This window comes from Pelmatolapia mariae, linkage group LG9 (genome assembly GCF_036321145.2).
Source record: "Pelmatolapia mariae isolate MD_Pm_ZW linkage group LG9, Pm_UMD_F_2, whole genome shotgun sequence".
Taxonomy (NCBI): Eukaryota; Metazoa; Chordata; class Actinopteri; order Cichliformes; family Cichlidae; genus Pelmatolapia; species Pelmatolapia mariae.
The window spans coordinates 26,473,248-26,486,914 of record NC_086235.1 but is presented as its reverse complement, the minus strand read 5'-3'; the positions used below and the strand labels follow the sequence as shown (position 1 = coordinate 26,486,914).

General features: G+C 41.0%; 1 protein-coding gene and 1 pseudogene across 1 annotated transcript; both read left to right on the top strand.

The window, feature by feature from the left end:
- The first annotated feature begins 1,376 nt into the window (after positions 1-1,376).
- On the top strand, positions 1,377-4,792 carry LOC134634174 (uncharacterized; annotated as a pseudogene).
- A 2,324-nt stretch (positions 4,793-7,116) lies between these two features.
- LOC134634173 (uncharacterized) lies at positions 7,117-10,108 on the top strand. Its single transcript, XM_063483235.1, has 7 exons — positions 7,117-7,158; positions 7,403-8,073; positions 8,166-8,211; positions 8,640-8,731; positions 9,101-9,211; positions 9,333-9,609; positions 10,061-10,108. Exons 1-7 carry the CDS (start codon positions 7,117-7,119, stop codon positions 10,106-10,108), a joined length of 1,287 nt encoding a protein of 428 aa, XP_063339305.1.
- The last annotated feature ends 3,559 nt before the right edge of the window (positions 10,109-13,667 follow it).

Here is a 13,667-nt window from a genome sequence, read left to right as displayed (position 1 = left end):
CAGACACAAGGAGAGCATACATAATTCAAAACTGTGAGCATTTTTACTAAGACAAGAAGTAAAGCCATTAAGTACAAGCAATACATTTCCCAGCATGCTCTCCTACCATCAACACTTTTCAGAATGGAACTATTTTTCATCACTGTAAAATCAATGAGCAACTAAAACTGAATTTATAAGGCAGTTGTATGAAGTCAGGCTTTATATAAGGTACAAATGTGACTTAAGCACATAATTTTAATTTGAGCTTTGTTCTTTCAAATAACAATGTGTTGACTTGGCACCCGGGCACTGTCGTGACTGCCCCGTTGAAAGTTGTGCCTTTGGTGCAGTGGTGAAGCTGATCAAGTTGAGTGTTCACAGCAGGCTAAACGACCTGTCATTCGCTGGGTCTTTTGTTCCAGTAGTCTGAATTTTGCGTTTTTTGTATTGTCATTTTCTAGTTCTAGCTTGTATTGTTTAGGCTTCAGTTAGTTCTATATTTGAGCTCTATGTTTCCCTATTTAGTTCTTGTCTGTTTAGGTTCTTCCCATGTCTGTTTCCCCACATTGTCGTGTCTTCAGTGTATGAGCCTGTTGTGGCCCCAATGTTTAAGGCTACGTCCACACTTCCACAGGTATTTTTGAAAACGGAGATTTTCCGTTTTCGCTTTAAAAAAAATCCCGTCCACACGTAAATGCCAAGAACGAAGGAAAACACTGCCAGGAACATGCCAAAGCAACAGGTGGCGATATATTCCTAACCGTGTAGAAATGTTGGCCAATCAGAACTCTAGAAACATGGGTGTAAAGAGTAAACAAAGATGGCACATAGAAGCAGAACTGAGTCCTATATGTGGAGGAACAGTAACTGTATGTGTATATGTAAGCTTTTAAACACTGCAGAGAGTTAAATTAACAGTAAATGTATTTTGTCTAAGTCCGCCATTGTAGAAATTCATTTCACTGAAACAATAACGTGGCGCACAGTGTGACGTCAAAAAAGGCGCACACCTTTGACGCTGCGTTTTCTCCGTTTTCCTCATCCTAGTCCTAGTTCATCACAGGTAAATTTCCACCTGCACCATGTTGAACAATAGCAACAGAAAGAGTTAATCCGGGCTTGGCTGATCTGCCATGGAAATCTGATATTTTATATCCACATGTTTTATTTAGCCTAGAGTCTACGTTGAATGTTCTTCTTGATGCAACCCTCCTCATTTTGGACTGACACTAGGAGTAAAAGGACATGTAGTTGTGATATGGTTACATAATATTGAAAGAACAATATTATGTTTAGTAGGCTGTTTCTTTTAAGCTAGAACTACACAGTTTTCTCCACTGGGTTGTGCTATCCATACAAACAATCCATATAAATAATATTGACAGGTTGTTTTCATGCATGCTTTACACCTCCACCATGTCCCCAGCAAGATCAAGGACCTGATCCTGGACTATTACCCCAACATCAGGCTAAGGGTCACTTCTGGGTCAGTTACTTATAATAACAGGCTGTACCATCTCAGTTACGCTCTTTGCCCTTGCAATGAACGTGGTGGTAAAGACTGCTGAGGTGGAGTGCAGAGGGCCGCTAACAAGGTTAGATGTTCGTCAGCCCCCTATTAGAGCCTATATGGATGAACTCACCATCACAACATCATCAGTCCCAGGGTGTAGGTGGAGCTTGCAAGGACTTGAGAGACTCATCTCATGGGCAAGGATGAGTTTTAAACCTTCCAAGTCAAGATCTGTGGTACTGAAGAAGGGGAAGGTGACAGACAAGTTCCGGTTCTCAATCTCAGGAACCATTATTCCATCCATAACGGAACAACCAGTCAAGAGCTTGGGGAAACTCGTTGACTCCAGCCTGAAAGACTCTGCTGCCATTCAGAAGGCAAATGAGGAGCTGGGAGCGTGGCTCACTAAGGTGGATAAGTACGGCCTGCCTGGAAGATTTAAAGCCTGGATCTACCAGCATTCCATCCTGCCCCGAATCCTGTGGCCTCTGCTTGTCTATACAGTTCCAATAACTACTGTGGAATCCCTTGAAAGGAAGATCAGTGGCTTCCTTCGTAAGTGGCTGGGACTTCCCCGCAGCCTCACCAGTGCTGCCTTGTATGGGGGTAAGCCTACGTCACAGCGTCATGTGCGCTTTTTACATCCAACACAAAAACTGCAGTCGTGGTGCTTTCGATTGTACTCAGAACTCGGAAATTCTGCCTTCCGAATAGGAAGATGTAGGCAACACGAGACTGCAGATGAGCTGCATACAGGGTTGGTTTGGGACAAAAAATCGGCCCGGGCATTTTGACTAGAGACCGGCCCACCATTATAGGAAAAATCATAAAGCCTTTGAATGAAAACAAACGCTGTTGTGACAGTGATGTACACTGTTTTGATGGTATATATGTATCAATTTATCAATTGTTTGTTGTAAGATTCAGATAATTATTTTTTAAAAGCTAGACATTTTAAATGAGAATAAGAAAGAAAAGTATTTCCTTGTGCCCACCTCTCCCGGTTAATGCCCTACCTGGCCCCCCTGGCAATTCTTTGCTAGACCCGCCCCTGCACAGTTACCAGCTGTCAGCTACATAAAAAAAGGATCCTGGTGTTATTTGTCTCTCAGAAACAGCTCATAACTTCCAACTTTCAACTCATTCATGTCACCTAAAAGGTAAACCTGTTTCTCCATCACCTGTTCAGCTCTGATGGTTCAGTAAGGACATCTCCTGGTTTCATCTTCATGTTTCCCTCTCACCAGATAACCAAACAGATATCATGACCAGCAGCTTTTACAGCTGTGGCTCCAACAAACATCAGCTGATACTAGAAATTAATATTAAATAAATTCTAACAACAGCTGATCAAGCTTAAACGTGCTGCTGTTGTTTACCGCGACATCCTTTTCTTTCTGGCGCAAAGTGGGCGATAAACAAACAAGAGAGAAAAGCCGATCAGCTGATCATTGATCATCAGTTTTCATGATTGAAGTAGAAACAGGAGAGAGAGAGGGGGAGAGAATGAGAGAAGAAGAGGCAGCTGTGCAGCTCCAGCTTTGTGTCTTTTTCATTGTAGCTGAAGTCCGGGACAAACTGTGTTCCTTTTCACCTCAATACGAAACGCGTGATATTTTCTCTGAATATGAGAGGATTCTGTTTTTTATGGGACGGTTGGCAACTCTAATAATTGACCTTATGAACAAAATAAAGTTCAACATCAACATCATAGCTCCCACCCAGCTGTATAGAAACTCCGTCATGCTAGCTAGTACGCAGTATGGAAAAAGTCAGAATAACGAAAATAAACTCCACCTAAACTTGGTTTATATCAGACCCAGATAGACTGCAGGTCATAACTTCTTACCTGAAGTTCAGTTCACACTCGGACCGGCAGCCACCTCGGGTTTCTCTTCCTTCTGCGTCCCCTTTCTCTCATCCACCTGCTGGCTTCCACCACTTGCTAATGTTACTGAATCTGTGGAAGCTCCGTGATAGCCACCACACGAAGTAACGAGTAACGAGCCTATCTAAATCCCAGTAACGACTAACGCGTTCCTGATTTTGGCATAATAACTAGTTACCGTGCTCGTTACCACAATAATAACGTAGTTACTGTAACGCGTTACTTAATAACGCGTTAGTCCCAACACTGCCCTTCAGTGGTCTCACAGAAGAGTTCAAGGTGGCTCGCACATGAGAAGCCCTACAGTACAGAGATTATAAAGACTGCAAGGTGGCATCAGCAGGTATCGAAGTAAGGACAGGAAGAAAGTGGAAGGCCGAGAAGGCAGTTGAGGTGGCAGAGTCACGCCTGAGGCAGAAAACACTGGTGGGGGTCTTAGCAACAGGAGGAGCAGGCTTGGGGGTACTTCCCAAAGGCCCAGGTCAGCAGGGCACAGGGAAAGGAGAGACACCAGCTACTCCAGGAAGAGGTCCGAGCAGGTGTGGAGGAGGAGCGAGTAAGTAGGGCCGTAGGCCTTAAGCGGCAGGGAGCATGGACAAGGTGGGAGAGCATCTTGCAGCGTAAGGTCACCTGGGCAAAAGTCATGCAGGCAGACTTCCACCGGATCCGATTCCTAGTGCAGGCAGTATATGACACTGCCAAGCCCAGCAAACCTCCATCTGTGGGGGAAGAGCGAGACACCTGTCTGTCCCCTGTGCTCTGGAAGAGGGACCCTAGAACACCTCCTCAGCAGCTGCCCAAAGGCCCTAGCCGATGGTTGGTATCGTTGGCGGCACGACCAGGTGCTCAGAGTAGTTGCTGAAAAGATTGCCTCAGCAATCAGCACCAGCAAGCACCATCATGCTCCGAGGAAGGCAATCTCTTTCATTAAGGCTGGAGAGAAACCCCAGGTGCGCCCACATTTAACAACCAGCCTCTTTAACACAGCCTCTGATTGGCAGCTACAGGCTGACCTGGGTAAACAGCTGAAGTTCCCACAGCACATTGCGAAAACATCCCTCCGGCCAGACATGATCATTATTTCTGAGGCCTCAAAACAGCTGGAACTCACAGTGCCCTGGGAAGAGCGGATCGAGGAGGCCAGTGAAAGGAAACGTACAAAGTACCAGGAACTAGTGCATGAGTGCAGGGGAAGGGGCTGGAAGACTTTCTATGAGCCCATAACAGTGGGTTGTAGGGGCTTTGCAGGATGATCACTCTGCAACGTCCTAGGCTGGCTGGGTGTAGCTGGGGCAGCCAAGAAGAGGGCTATCCAGGCTGTGAGCGAAGCGGCAGAGAAAGCCACAAGGTGGCTGTGGTTTAAGAGGGCTGATCCGTGGGTAGCTACTGGTACGCAAGTCGGGGCCTGATCACCCCTGGCTGGGTCGCCTGGGTGAGGGTGTATGATGTTGTGAGACCCGAAACACCTGATGACCCCAGGATATATCACTGAAGATGCGTACCAGTGCATCCAGGAGATGTGTCTTGTATAGTGCAGTGACTACTTTTCATCCAAAACCTGTATCCTGGCACTTCCTGACTCTGTTTTATTTTGGCTGTAACCAAGTTGAGAGCCACCATGGTCACCACCCATCTTGAGGAGTTTGCCCCCTCACATATACTAATGTGCCACAAACAGGACTTTAATATCACCAACCATTCCCATTTTATTATGGTGTATCCATATAAATGGCCCACCCTGTAGTTTCTCTGATTGCTGGAAACCCAAACAAAACACGCAATAAAGGCTCTATTGTAAGTGTCCTGTTTATGTTGGTGGCATCGGTTACACAATGGACCCAGAGCCAGCAGTGCACAGTCAGGAATGCATTTCCATCACCACTTCATAAGAAGAATGGGATGGGCAAAACTTCAGTATCTTCGAGGTACTATTGCTGTGTGATTTTTATTACTATTAATGAAGGCTAACATTGTTAACTGGCGTTAGCTGAGGTTAGTTAGGCTGTTTCTAAATACTCAAGTACGCAAGTCTGTACTCGCGTTTTTGCTAGTCCGAACTTCATAAGTTTACATGGGAGTCTGGACTTCCCGAGAACGCAACATGATCGTTCTACAAGTGGAACAGCAGTGTACTTGTTGACATCACAGCTCTGGAGTTTTTACTGCCATCCCCTCTTAATTTAACTGTGAGTAATATTTGCAATGGAAATGACACATGACATAAAAAATTACACATGATGTAGTAGATTTCTTTAAGAAAATAAAAGATAATTTACTTGACTTCTGTTTCATAATATCTAATAAGCCTCATACAGTTAAGCACAATCACTACATGACAGAAACATGAGCTTAATCTTTCTTAATAAAAATAGTATACATGTATGCCTGAATAAAAACAAACAAGTGAGATGTTAGAACGATTTTATTTTTATTTTAGTAAACACTCAAAACCTACAATGGACAGCTGGGGTTTGGAAGAGAATTGAACAAATATGTAAAATATAATCTGATCATTTTTCGAGCAGCCTTCAGGATCTCCACATGTTAACATGCTGATTTTAGACTTGAATGGGTAGCATTAACAACCTGCTAGCTGCAAATAATCATATGCAGTTCCACATGATTATTAACAGAGAAAAAGAAAACATATGACTGATACAGAAATAGTTTTCTATATGAGATCACTGCAAAAAGTGCAGCCTTACCTAATGTCCACCCTACTGTTACTCATTTTATATTAAGATTTAAAAATCTAGTTGGTATTGGTATGGCGAGTAACCTTCACTAATAGTAATAAATCATACAGCAAAAGTACATTCATGTAGTTGTAAAAACCATGACAATATATTAATTAATCCAAAGTATTCAGAATACGTTACTCTCATTGAGTAACTTAATGGAATATGTTACAAAATACATTTTGGGCCATGTATTCTGTAATGGAATACATTTTAAAAATAACCTTCCCAACACTGCCTACTACAGCCCAGTTTCATCACCCAGATGCCACAGTGGTACAGATCTTGTTTCTTTGCCTCTGCTGAGCTGTCAGCCTATGGAGTTAAATCAGGGCCATAATGTTTGTTTAGTTAAAAAAAAAATTGAAATCGAAAATATGTAAACTGAAAGCAAAAGTCACATTTTTAGAGTGAACTTTGAAAAAGAAAGAGTTGGATTTAAAATTTTCAGATTCAGATCTTTTAAATTAATGTACAAAAAAAAATTCTTCAGGTTCGGATTTTTCTCTCAGCTTCAAATTTTTTGTTTTCACTTTCAAAAATAAATTCTTCAGGTTCGGATTTTTCTCTCAGCTTCAATTTTTTTTTTCACTTTCAGATCTCTATTTTTCAGTTACAGACTTTTGGCCCTGTTTTGGCGTGGTGGGCGTGGCTACACACAGAGGGGCGGGGAATCATGAGTGACAGCAGACCGCTGCAGGCTCAAGATGGTCCATTTTTCATGTTGCCTTCAGGAAACCTGGGAATGAACATAATTTATCAAACACCTCCTGCACTGTATTATTTGATAATGTTTAGAAAACATGTCATGCATAACTGCTAAAACTCAGTTACTAAAGCTCTTTCAAGCAGTAATGTGTACAAATTACGCCGTAACTGATCAATTATGAGACGTTTTCCCAGCCACTACGTGAGAAGTGGTCATTTCCCATGCTCTCAAAGTAGCGCGCATTGTATCGGGTGGGGGCTGCTGTTAACTTGTCCCTCAGTGAACGATGGCGTCGTCTTCCAACAACACTGCTGGCGCGAACAATCAGGTGAGTGTTTAAGTTTGGAACAATTACACTGCAGTCTGTGAATACTACGAATTTAAGAAGTGGCTATTGTTACGGTTAATTTTTTTTTCTGTTTTTTTATTTTATAACGTTTTTTGCTGAAATGCTAGCTCAACAGAAACGCCTCGCTATCATTTTCGGCTGAAACTTACGTCCTAGTTGATCTGTAAGCTTGGAGAACAACAAAGTTAGTGAAGTAACGTAAAATTCTTTGTATTTAATTTAGGAGCAGCTAAAAAGAGAGATGCTTCAGCGATTACTGCATAAAGTTTCCCAGGTCATGCACAGACAACCCCTCGATGTGGACTATTTGCAGTTTGTTATCGACCATGAGATGGTCCTTTTAAGATCTTTGTCCGATCAGGTTGAGATCCCTCAAAGTATTATAAATGCTCTGATAGAGCTGTCAACTGTGCTCAGTATGGAGGACGTCAATGAACAAACCCCCTCTCAGATGTCAGTGTCAGAAGGAAAGCTGGGACGTCCAAATTACAATGTATCGCCTGTACAGCTCCAGATACTGACAGAAATGTTCTTATCAATCACCCAAATTGCAAAACTTCTTGGAATATCTGTGAGGACAGTGAAACGTCGTTTGCATGAATATGGCATTTCCATAAAGCAGTGCTACAGTACAACAAGTGATGAAGAGCTGGACAATTTAGTAAGATCTATAAAGACAAGAACACCTCATGTTGGATACAGGATGATGAAAGGGATGCTTCAAGCCATGGGCCACCATGTACAGTGGAAGAGAGTGTACTCGTCGATGCACCCTGTGGACTCTGCTGGTATTTTCTCAAGAATGACAAGGCTGGGATTTGTGGTCCGAAGGACATATTCAGTGCAAGGTCCTCTTTACTTGATGCATATAGACACAAACCATAAACTAATAAGGTAGGATGAAGTCTGACAATACTGCTAAATACTGAATTATGTTTTATACCTGTTAATGCCCTAGTTGTTGTTTTTTGTTGTTCTTTTTACAGATTTGGCCTGGTGATATTCGGAGGGATAGATGGGTACTCAAGAAAGGTGATTTTTCACTTTCAAAATTGAGCTGAATGAGATGTTAATTGAAAAGTGAAATACTTGTGTTTTGGTCTACCATAAAACTTACCATATACTGTAATATAGAGATCCTTCTGTAGAACAAAATGTTCCTAATCTGTTTATGTTTGTCAGTATTTGGGGACTATAAATGCTTGGTAAACTAATTCTTCAAGTTGCTAAAAGGATTTTTTTTTTTTACCCTTTGCATTTGGGTGAATAGTTGATTACAAGTACTGCTACATCTCATGGCAGCTTGCTACCTTGGGGAATTATGTAGCCTGCTTTTTTTCTTGTAATTATAAATATAAAATAAATGTACCAAGCTACAATACCTGATAAACATGTTTCTATCTTTAATTATAGTAACTTGACTTGACCAAGTTTCCACTTAATGATATTTACATCTCTAGATCATGTACCTGGGTGCTGCTGCCAACAACAGAGCATCAACTGCACTTGCTTTCTTCTTGGAGGCTGTACAAAAGTATGGCTTTCCATTGAGGTAAAATCTACACAAAATTAATTTTCACAATGATTGTGCAAATGTGTAAATATGATTCCCCCCCCCCCCCCCCCCCCCCCTTGATTAGCAGTGTAATTATTTTGACATGCAATATGTAAACTGTAGCCTATATGATCAGTTGTTTATACATCCCCATACAGTTGTTTAAATGGTTCAAACATTTAGAGTTCTTGAAAGGTGTGCTTATACAGAGCTGCACACTGTTGAATGACCAAAACAATAAACTTCAAATAACCAGTCTAAAGTAAAATTATATTAAAAACACAAAGGCTGCAATAAATTTTAAGAGTGACATGTTTTTTTTAGATTTAAAACAAATTGTACTGTCGATGTTTAATTTTGTTTCAGAGTTCGAGGGGATCAAGGGGTGGAAAATGTTGGAATAGCAAGATGCATGTTCACCATCCGGGGCTGTGGAAGAGGAAGCTTTCTGTCAGGCAAGAGTGTTCACAACCAAAGGTATGTGTAGTATTTGTATAAATGTCCCATGGAAATAAGAAAAATGTTCTTATATATTTTTCAATTCAGTGAATTTCTGGGTAAAATTCTGAAAACGTTGCCATATTTTGATGTTGAACAGAATAGAGCGCTTGTGGCGAGATGTGTGGATGGCTGTTTCAAGCGTGCACTATGAAACCCTTCACAACCTCGAGGATGAAGGCCTTCTGGATCCAACTGATGGTGTCCACATGTTTTGTGCCCAACATACATTTCTTCCACGTCTGCAGAGGGATCTGGATGTCTTTAGACAGGGTTGGGATAACCACCCTCTAAGGACAGAGAGGAATCTGTCCCCACAACAACTGTGGACACTGGGACTCCACCAGAATCCAGTTGATACTCCAGATACAGGGGAGGTACTAAAACAAATATAAATTATACAATCCCTCTTTAATCAAGTTTCAAAAAGTGCACTTGGAGATGTTGAAAAAAACACAGTGTGCTGTCACTGCAGACTATCAGCTTTAAGTTGAGGGTATTTGCATCCAAATCAGTTAAAAGTTGTAGGAGTTACAACAGTCTGCATGTGTACCCCCCACTTGTTAAGTTACCAAAAGTAATGAGACAGAACATTAATCATAACTGAAACTGGATCGCAGAGACTTCAGCAGATGTTGGGCTTCATACCTGCTGATGCTCTGTCAGGCCTCTACTGCAACTGTCTTCACTTCCAGCTATTATTGAGGCATTTGCCCTTCAATTTTGTCTTCAGCAATGAAACACTGCTCCGTCAGATTCAGGTCAAGTGACTGACGTGGCCACTGCATAACATTCCACTTCTTTTAACTATTTGTTTTTTTTCTGCAGAATGCTTTAAGTGATTGTCCATCTGGACCATCAAGTGCTGCCTCATGAGTTTCGAAGCATTTGGCTGAATATGAGCAGATATATTGCCCAAAACACTTCAAAATTTATCCTGCTGTTTTTGTCAGGAGTTGCTTCACTAAATACAAGAATATCACATCCCTGGCCATGGAACATCAGAGAAGCCAATTGTTCCATTACTTTTGGTCCCTTAAGTGGAAGGCACATATGAAAACAGTTCAAATATCTCTGCAGTTATAGCCAATCGTGTTAGTTCCATTTCAAATCCATTGCGTGGCATATAGAGCCAAAAGTAGAATTCCCATGTTCCAATATTTATGGAGCTGACTGTTTGTCTAGAATTTCCCAACATTGTTTTTGAATTGTCATTTGAAATATCTTTTTTTTTTTTTTTTTAAATCATCACAGGAAATCGAGGATGCGTACTTGGATGTCAACTCTATTGGTGAGCTGGATGGGAGCAATCCTGGAGTAATTCTTCCATCTGTTGAATGTCCTCTATCTGAGGAGGACATGGCAAGACTAAGAGACACTGTCAATGTAACAAGGCCCTCTCAGTCACATGGCCGAGACATTTATTTGGATGTACTTATTTTTGTACTAACTCACCGTTCCTAGGCGGCAACATTTTTATTTTGAATTTTCAACCCAGAGAAGGTTCATGAATAGCTCAGACTTTTATTTGATTTGATATACATGTAAAATGAACCTGCCAGGAAATTTTTATGTGAACACTCAAACATCACATTACAAACTACTTTTTTTTGTCTCTGGCACATTTTTCAACAGTGAACCTGTATGTTTTTGTGTGCTTCATGCCACTCATTAAAGAACTCTGGCTGTCAATCTCCAACTTTGAAATGTGCTTCCTGAACATTAAATGGAAGGAGCAGCATTTTGAGTTACACATTGATAGACAATGCTATGCTTTACACATTGTTAAATTCCTGGCCAAGATGAAAAGCCTCCAGCAGAACCATTCTGAATTGACTATAGGACTTCATATGTTTCACAGGCAGGACAATGGTCTTAGCACAGGATGACACAACAGGATAGCAGATGCTGTGATTTCCAAAGTCAGCTTCACAATTGTGATTAAATTTTACCACCACAGCAAAGTCCTTCTTTTCTGAGGGGAGGAGAGGAACATGGCCTTGACCGGTGATCCATTGCAGAAACCTGGCAGGTGTGATAGATCTTGGGCCATCTTCGTCAGCTACATGTTCTTGACCTTCTGTTAGGATAAGAGTGAATTTTAAGACGTTTTGAAGAACCCTGGCCTCTTGGACAAAAAAAATATCTAAATATTTTAATTCGATACAAGTGTAACTTTTGTCACAAAAACCTTAGAATATAATTTTGGAATGTGACAACTATAAACTAGACAAAAATAACCATTTACCTTCTGACTCATAAAGCAAGTCCTGAATGAAGTTAACCAGGTCCAGCTCAACCTGATGCTTGGAGGTTCCATTCTCACTCAGCTGAGGGTGAATGGACGCCATGACAAACTCGGCATTAACCTATGATGATATTAGAAAGCAAAGCAACCCAACGGCTTGATTACTTCAGGGCTGCAGTATTCGGGCCCTAGAACTTTTCCACAGTTTGTCACATTATAGCCACAAACATGAATATATTTTATTGGAATTCAACATAAAAGACCAATAAAAAGTGGTAAACAATTGAGAATTGTAACAAAATTCATCCATGATTCCAAACATTTTTTTTAACAAATAAATAACTGAAAAGTGTGGTGTGTGTAATTATTCAGCCCCCTCAGTCAATACTTTTTAGAAACACCTTTTGCTGCAATTACAGCTCCCAGTCTTTTAGGGTATTTTTCTACCAGCTTTGCACATTTACAGACTGACATTCTTGCTCATTCTTCTTTGCCAAACAGCTCCACCTCAGTCAGAATAGATGGACAGCGTTTGTGAACAGCAGTTTTCAGATCTTGCCACAGATTCTGGATTGGATTTAGATCTGGACGTTGACTGGGCCGTTCTAACACATGGAAATGTTTTGTTTTTCTATTGTTGCCCTGGCTTTACTGTATGTTTAGCAATCATCAGGAAATGTCTATGGGCAACTGACTACACTGAGACCAAAGGGGGCTGAATAATTACAAACACCAGAGTTTTCAGTTATTTATTTGTAATAAATATTTGGCATCATGTATGATTTTTGTTCCACTTCTCTAATGTACACCACTTTGTGTAGGTGTTTCATTTAGAGTTGAAATAAAATAGATTCATATTTGTGTCTGTAATGTAACAAAATGTGTAAATGTATGTAATACATACATGTAAAACTGAAAATACGTTTGTACTCACTTTCACATCTCCCCCAAGGACGAAGACAGGCTGGCAGATTTCTGGGTATTGCTTAATCAGCAGGTGGAGGCCATACAGCTGCAAACCCTCCTTGAGTTGTTCCAACATTGGCTGCAATCTAAGCACAGCATGGAGTGTAATGGCTCTGTGGGTACAAAAAAGAGATTAAACAACATCTTCAGATGCTATTTTTCTCACATTCATATAGAAAAACGAAAACATGTCACAGCATACCGGACAATCGGTTCCTTGTTTTGAACCGAGATGGCTCCAGTGAATCCACAGTTTAAAATCTCATCAGTAAGGCCCTGAAGTGACTGCTCAGTTGAAGATTCCACCTAAAAGTAATTTAACAGATGAAATTATATAGCTGCAATGTGTACTAAGGCAATATTTTTACTAGTTATACAGCACCTGGTCAATCAGTAACTGCAACTGTGAATCTGCCACTGTATTTTTATCCAGCTGTGTTGGGTTGATCTGCCCATTGCAGAGGTAACTGTAAGCCCACTGGCTGAAAAATGTAGGGGCAGGACCTCCTTGTGCCAAACTGACGGCCAGAATCTCACCAACAGTCCTATTTATACAAACAGCATGAGTGTGTTGCTTATAGTATAAAACATGACAGTTTTCCCTTTCTTTAAAATAAACATGCCTGAAGAGTCCACTGTCAAAGTCAGTAAGGGAATAGCGTGGACTTTTTTGGTGTGGTGGTCCTTCAAAGAAACGAGTCTTGATTCCGGCGACCATTTCTATTGAGAGAAGAAAGTTATGAATTATCCGATGTAAAACATTCATTTAGAGCTGGGTGAAATAAGATTTTTTTCATATCACAGTATTTTTTTCATTTGAGGCAATACTGATATATATATCATAATGTGTCTCACTGATTTTGAAGGCTTAACATGACAGATGTACTGAAGCAACATCATACATCTGTTCCAGATATGTAAAAATTCCATATAAAATGAAAATATTGATTCAAAAAAGATGCCCTGCGATGGACTGGCGACCCATCCAGGTTGTACCCCGCCTCTCGCCCTGTGACCGCTGGAGATAGGCACCAGCACTCCCCGCGACCCCACAAGGGATAAGCGGCCAAGAAAATGGATGGATGGATGGATGATTCAAAAAAGAAATCATAGTATACAGAAAGGTGTACTTGAGACAATAATATTGACACCTTTTATCAACACCAAACCAGTAAGCTCATAACACAACATAGTCGCATCACAGCCATGCTATGGTTTAAA

Excerpts from the sequence above, each read along its gene's own strand:
- LOC134634173 (XM_063483235.1), top strand. The coding sequence starts at position 7,117 with ATGGCGTCGTCTTCCAACAACACTGCTGGCGCGAACAATCAG. Across the intron at positions 8,074-8,165 it reads ACAAACCATAAACTAATAAG|ATTTGGCCTGGTGATATTCG; the intron begins GTAGGATGAAGT and ends TTCTTTTTACAG. Across the intron at positions 9,610-10,060 it reads ATACTCCAGATACAGGGGAG|AATGCTTTAAGTGATTGTCC; the intron begins GTACTAAAACAA and ends TTTTTTCTGCAG.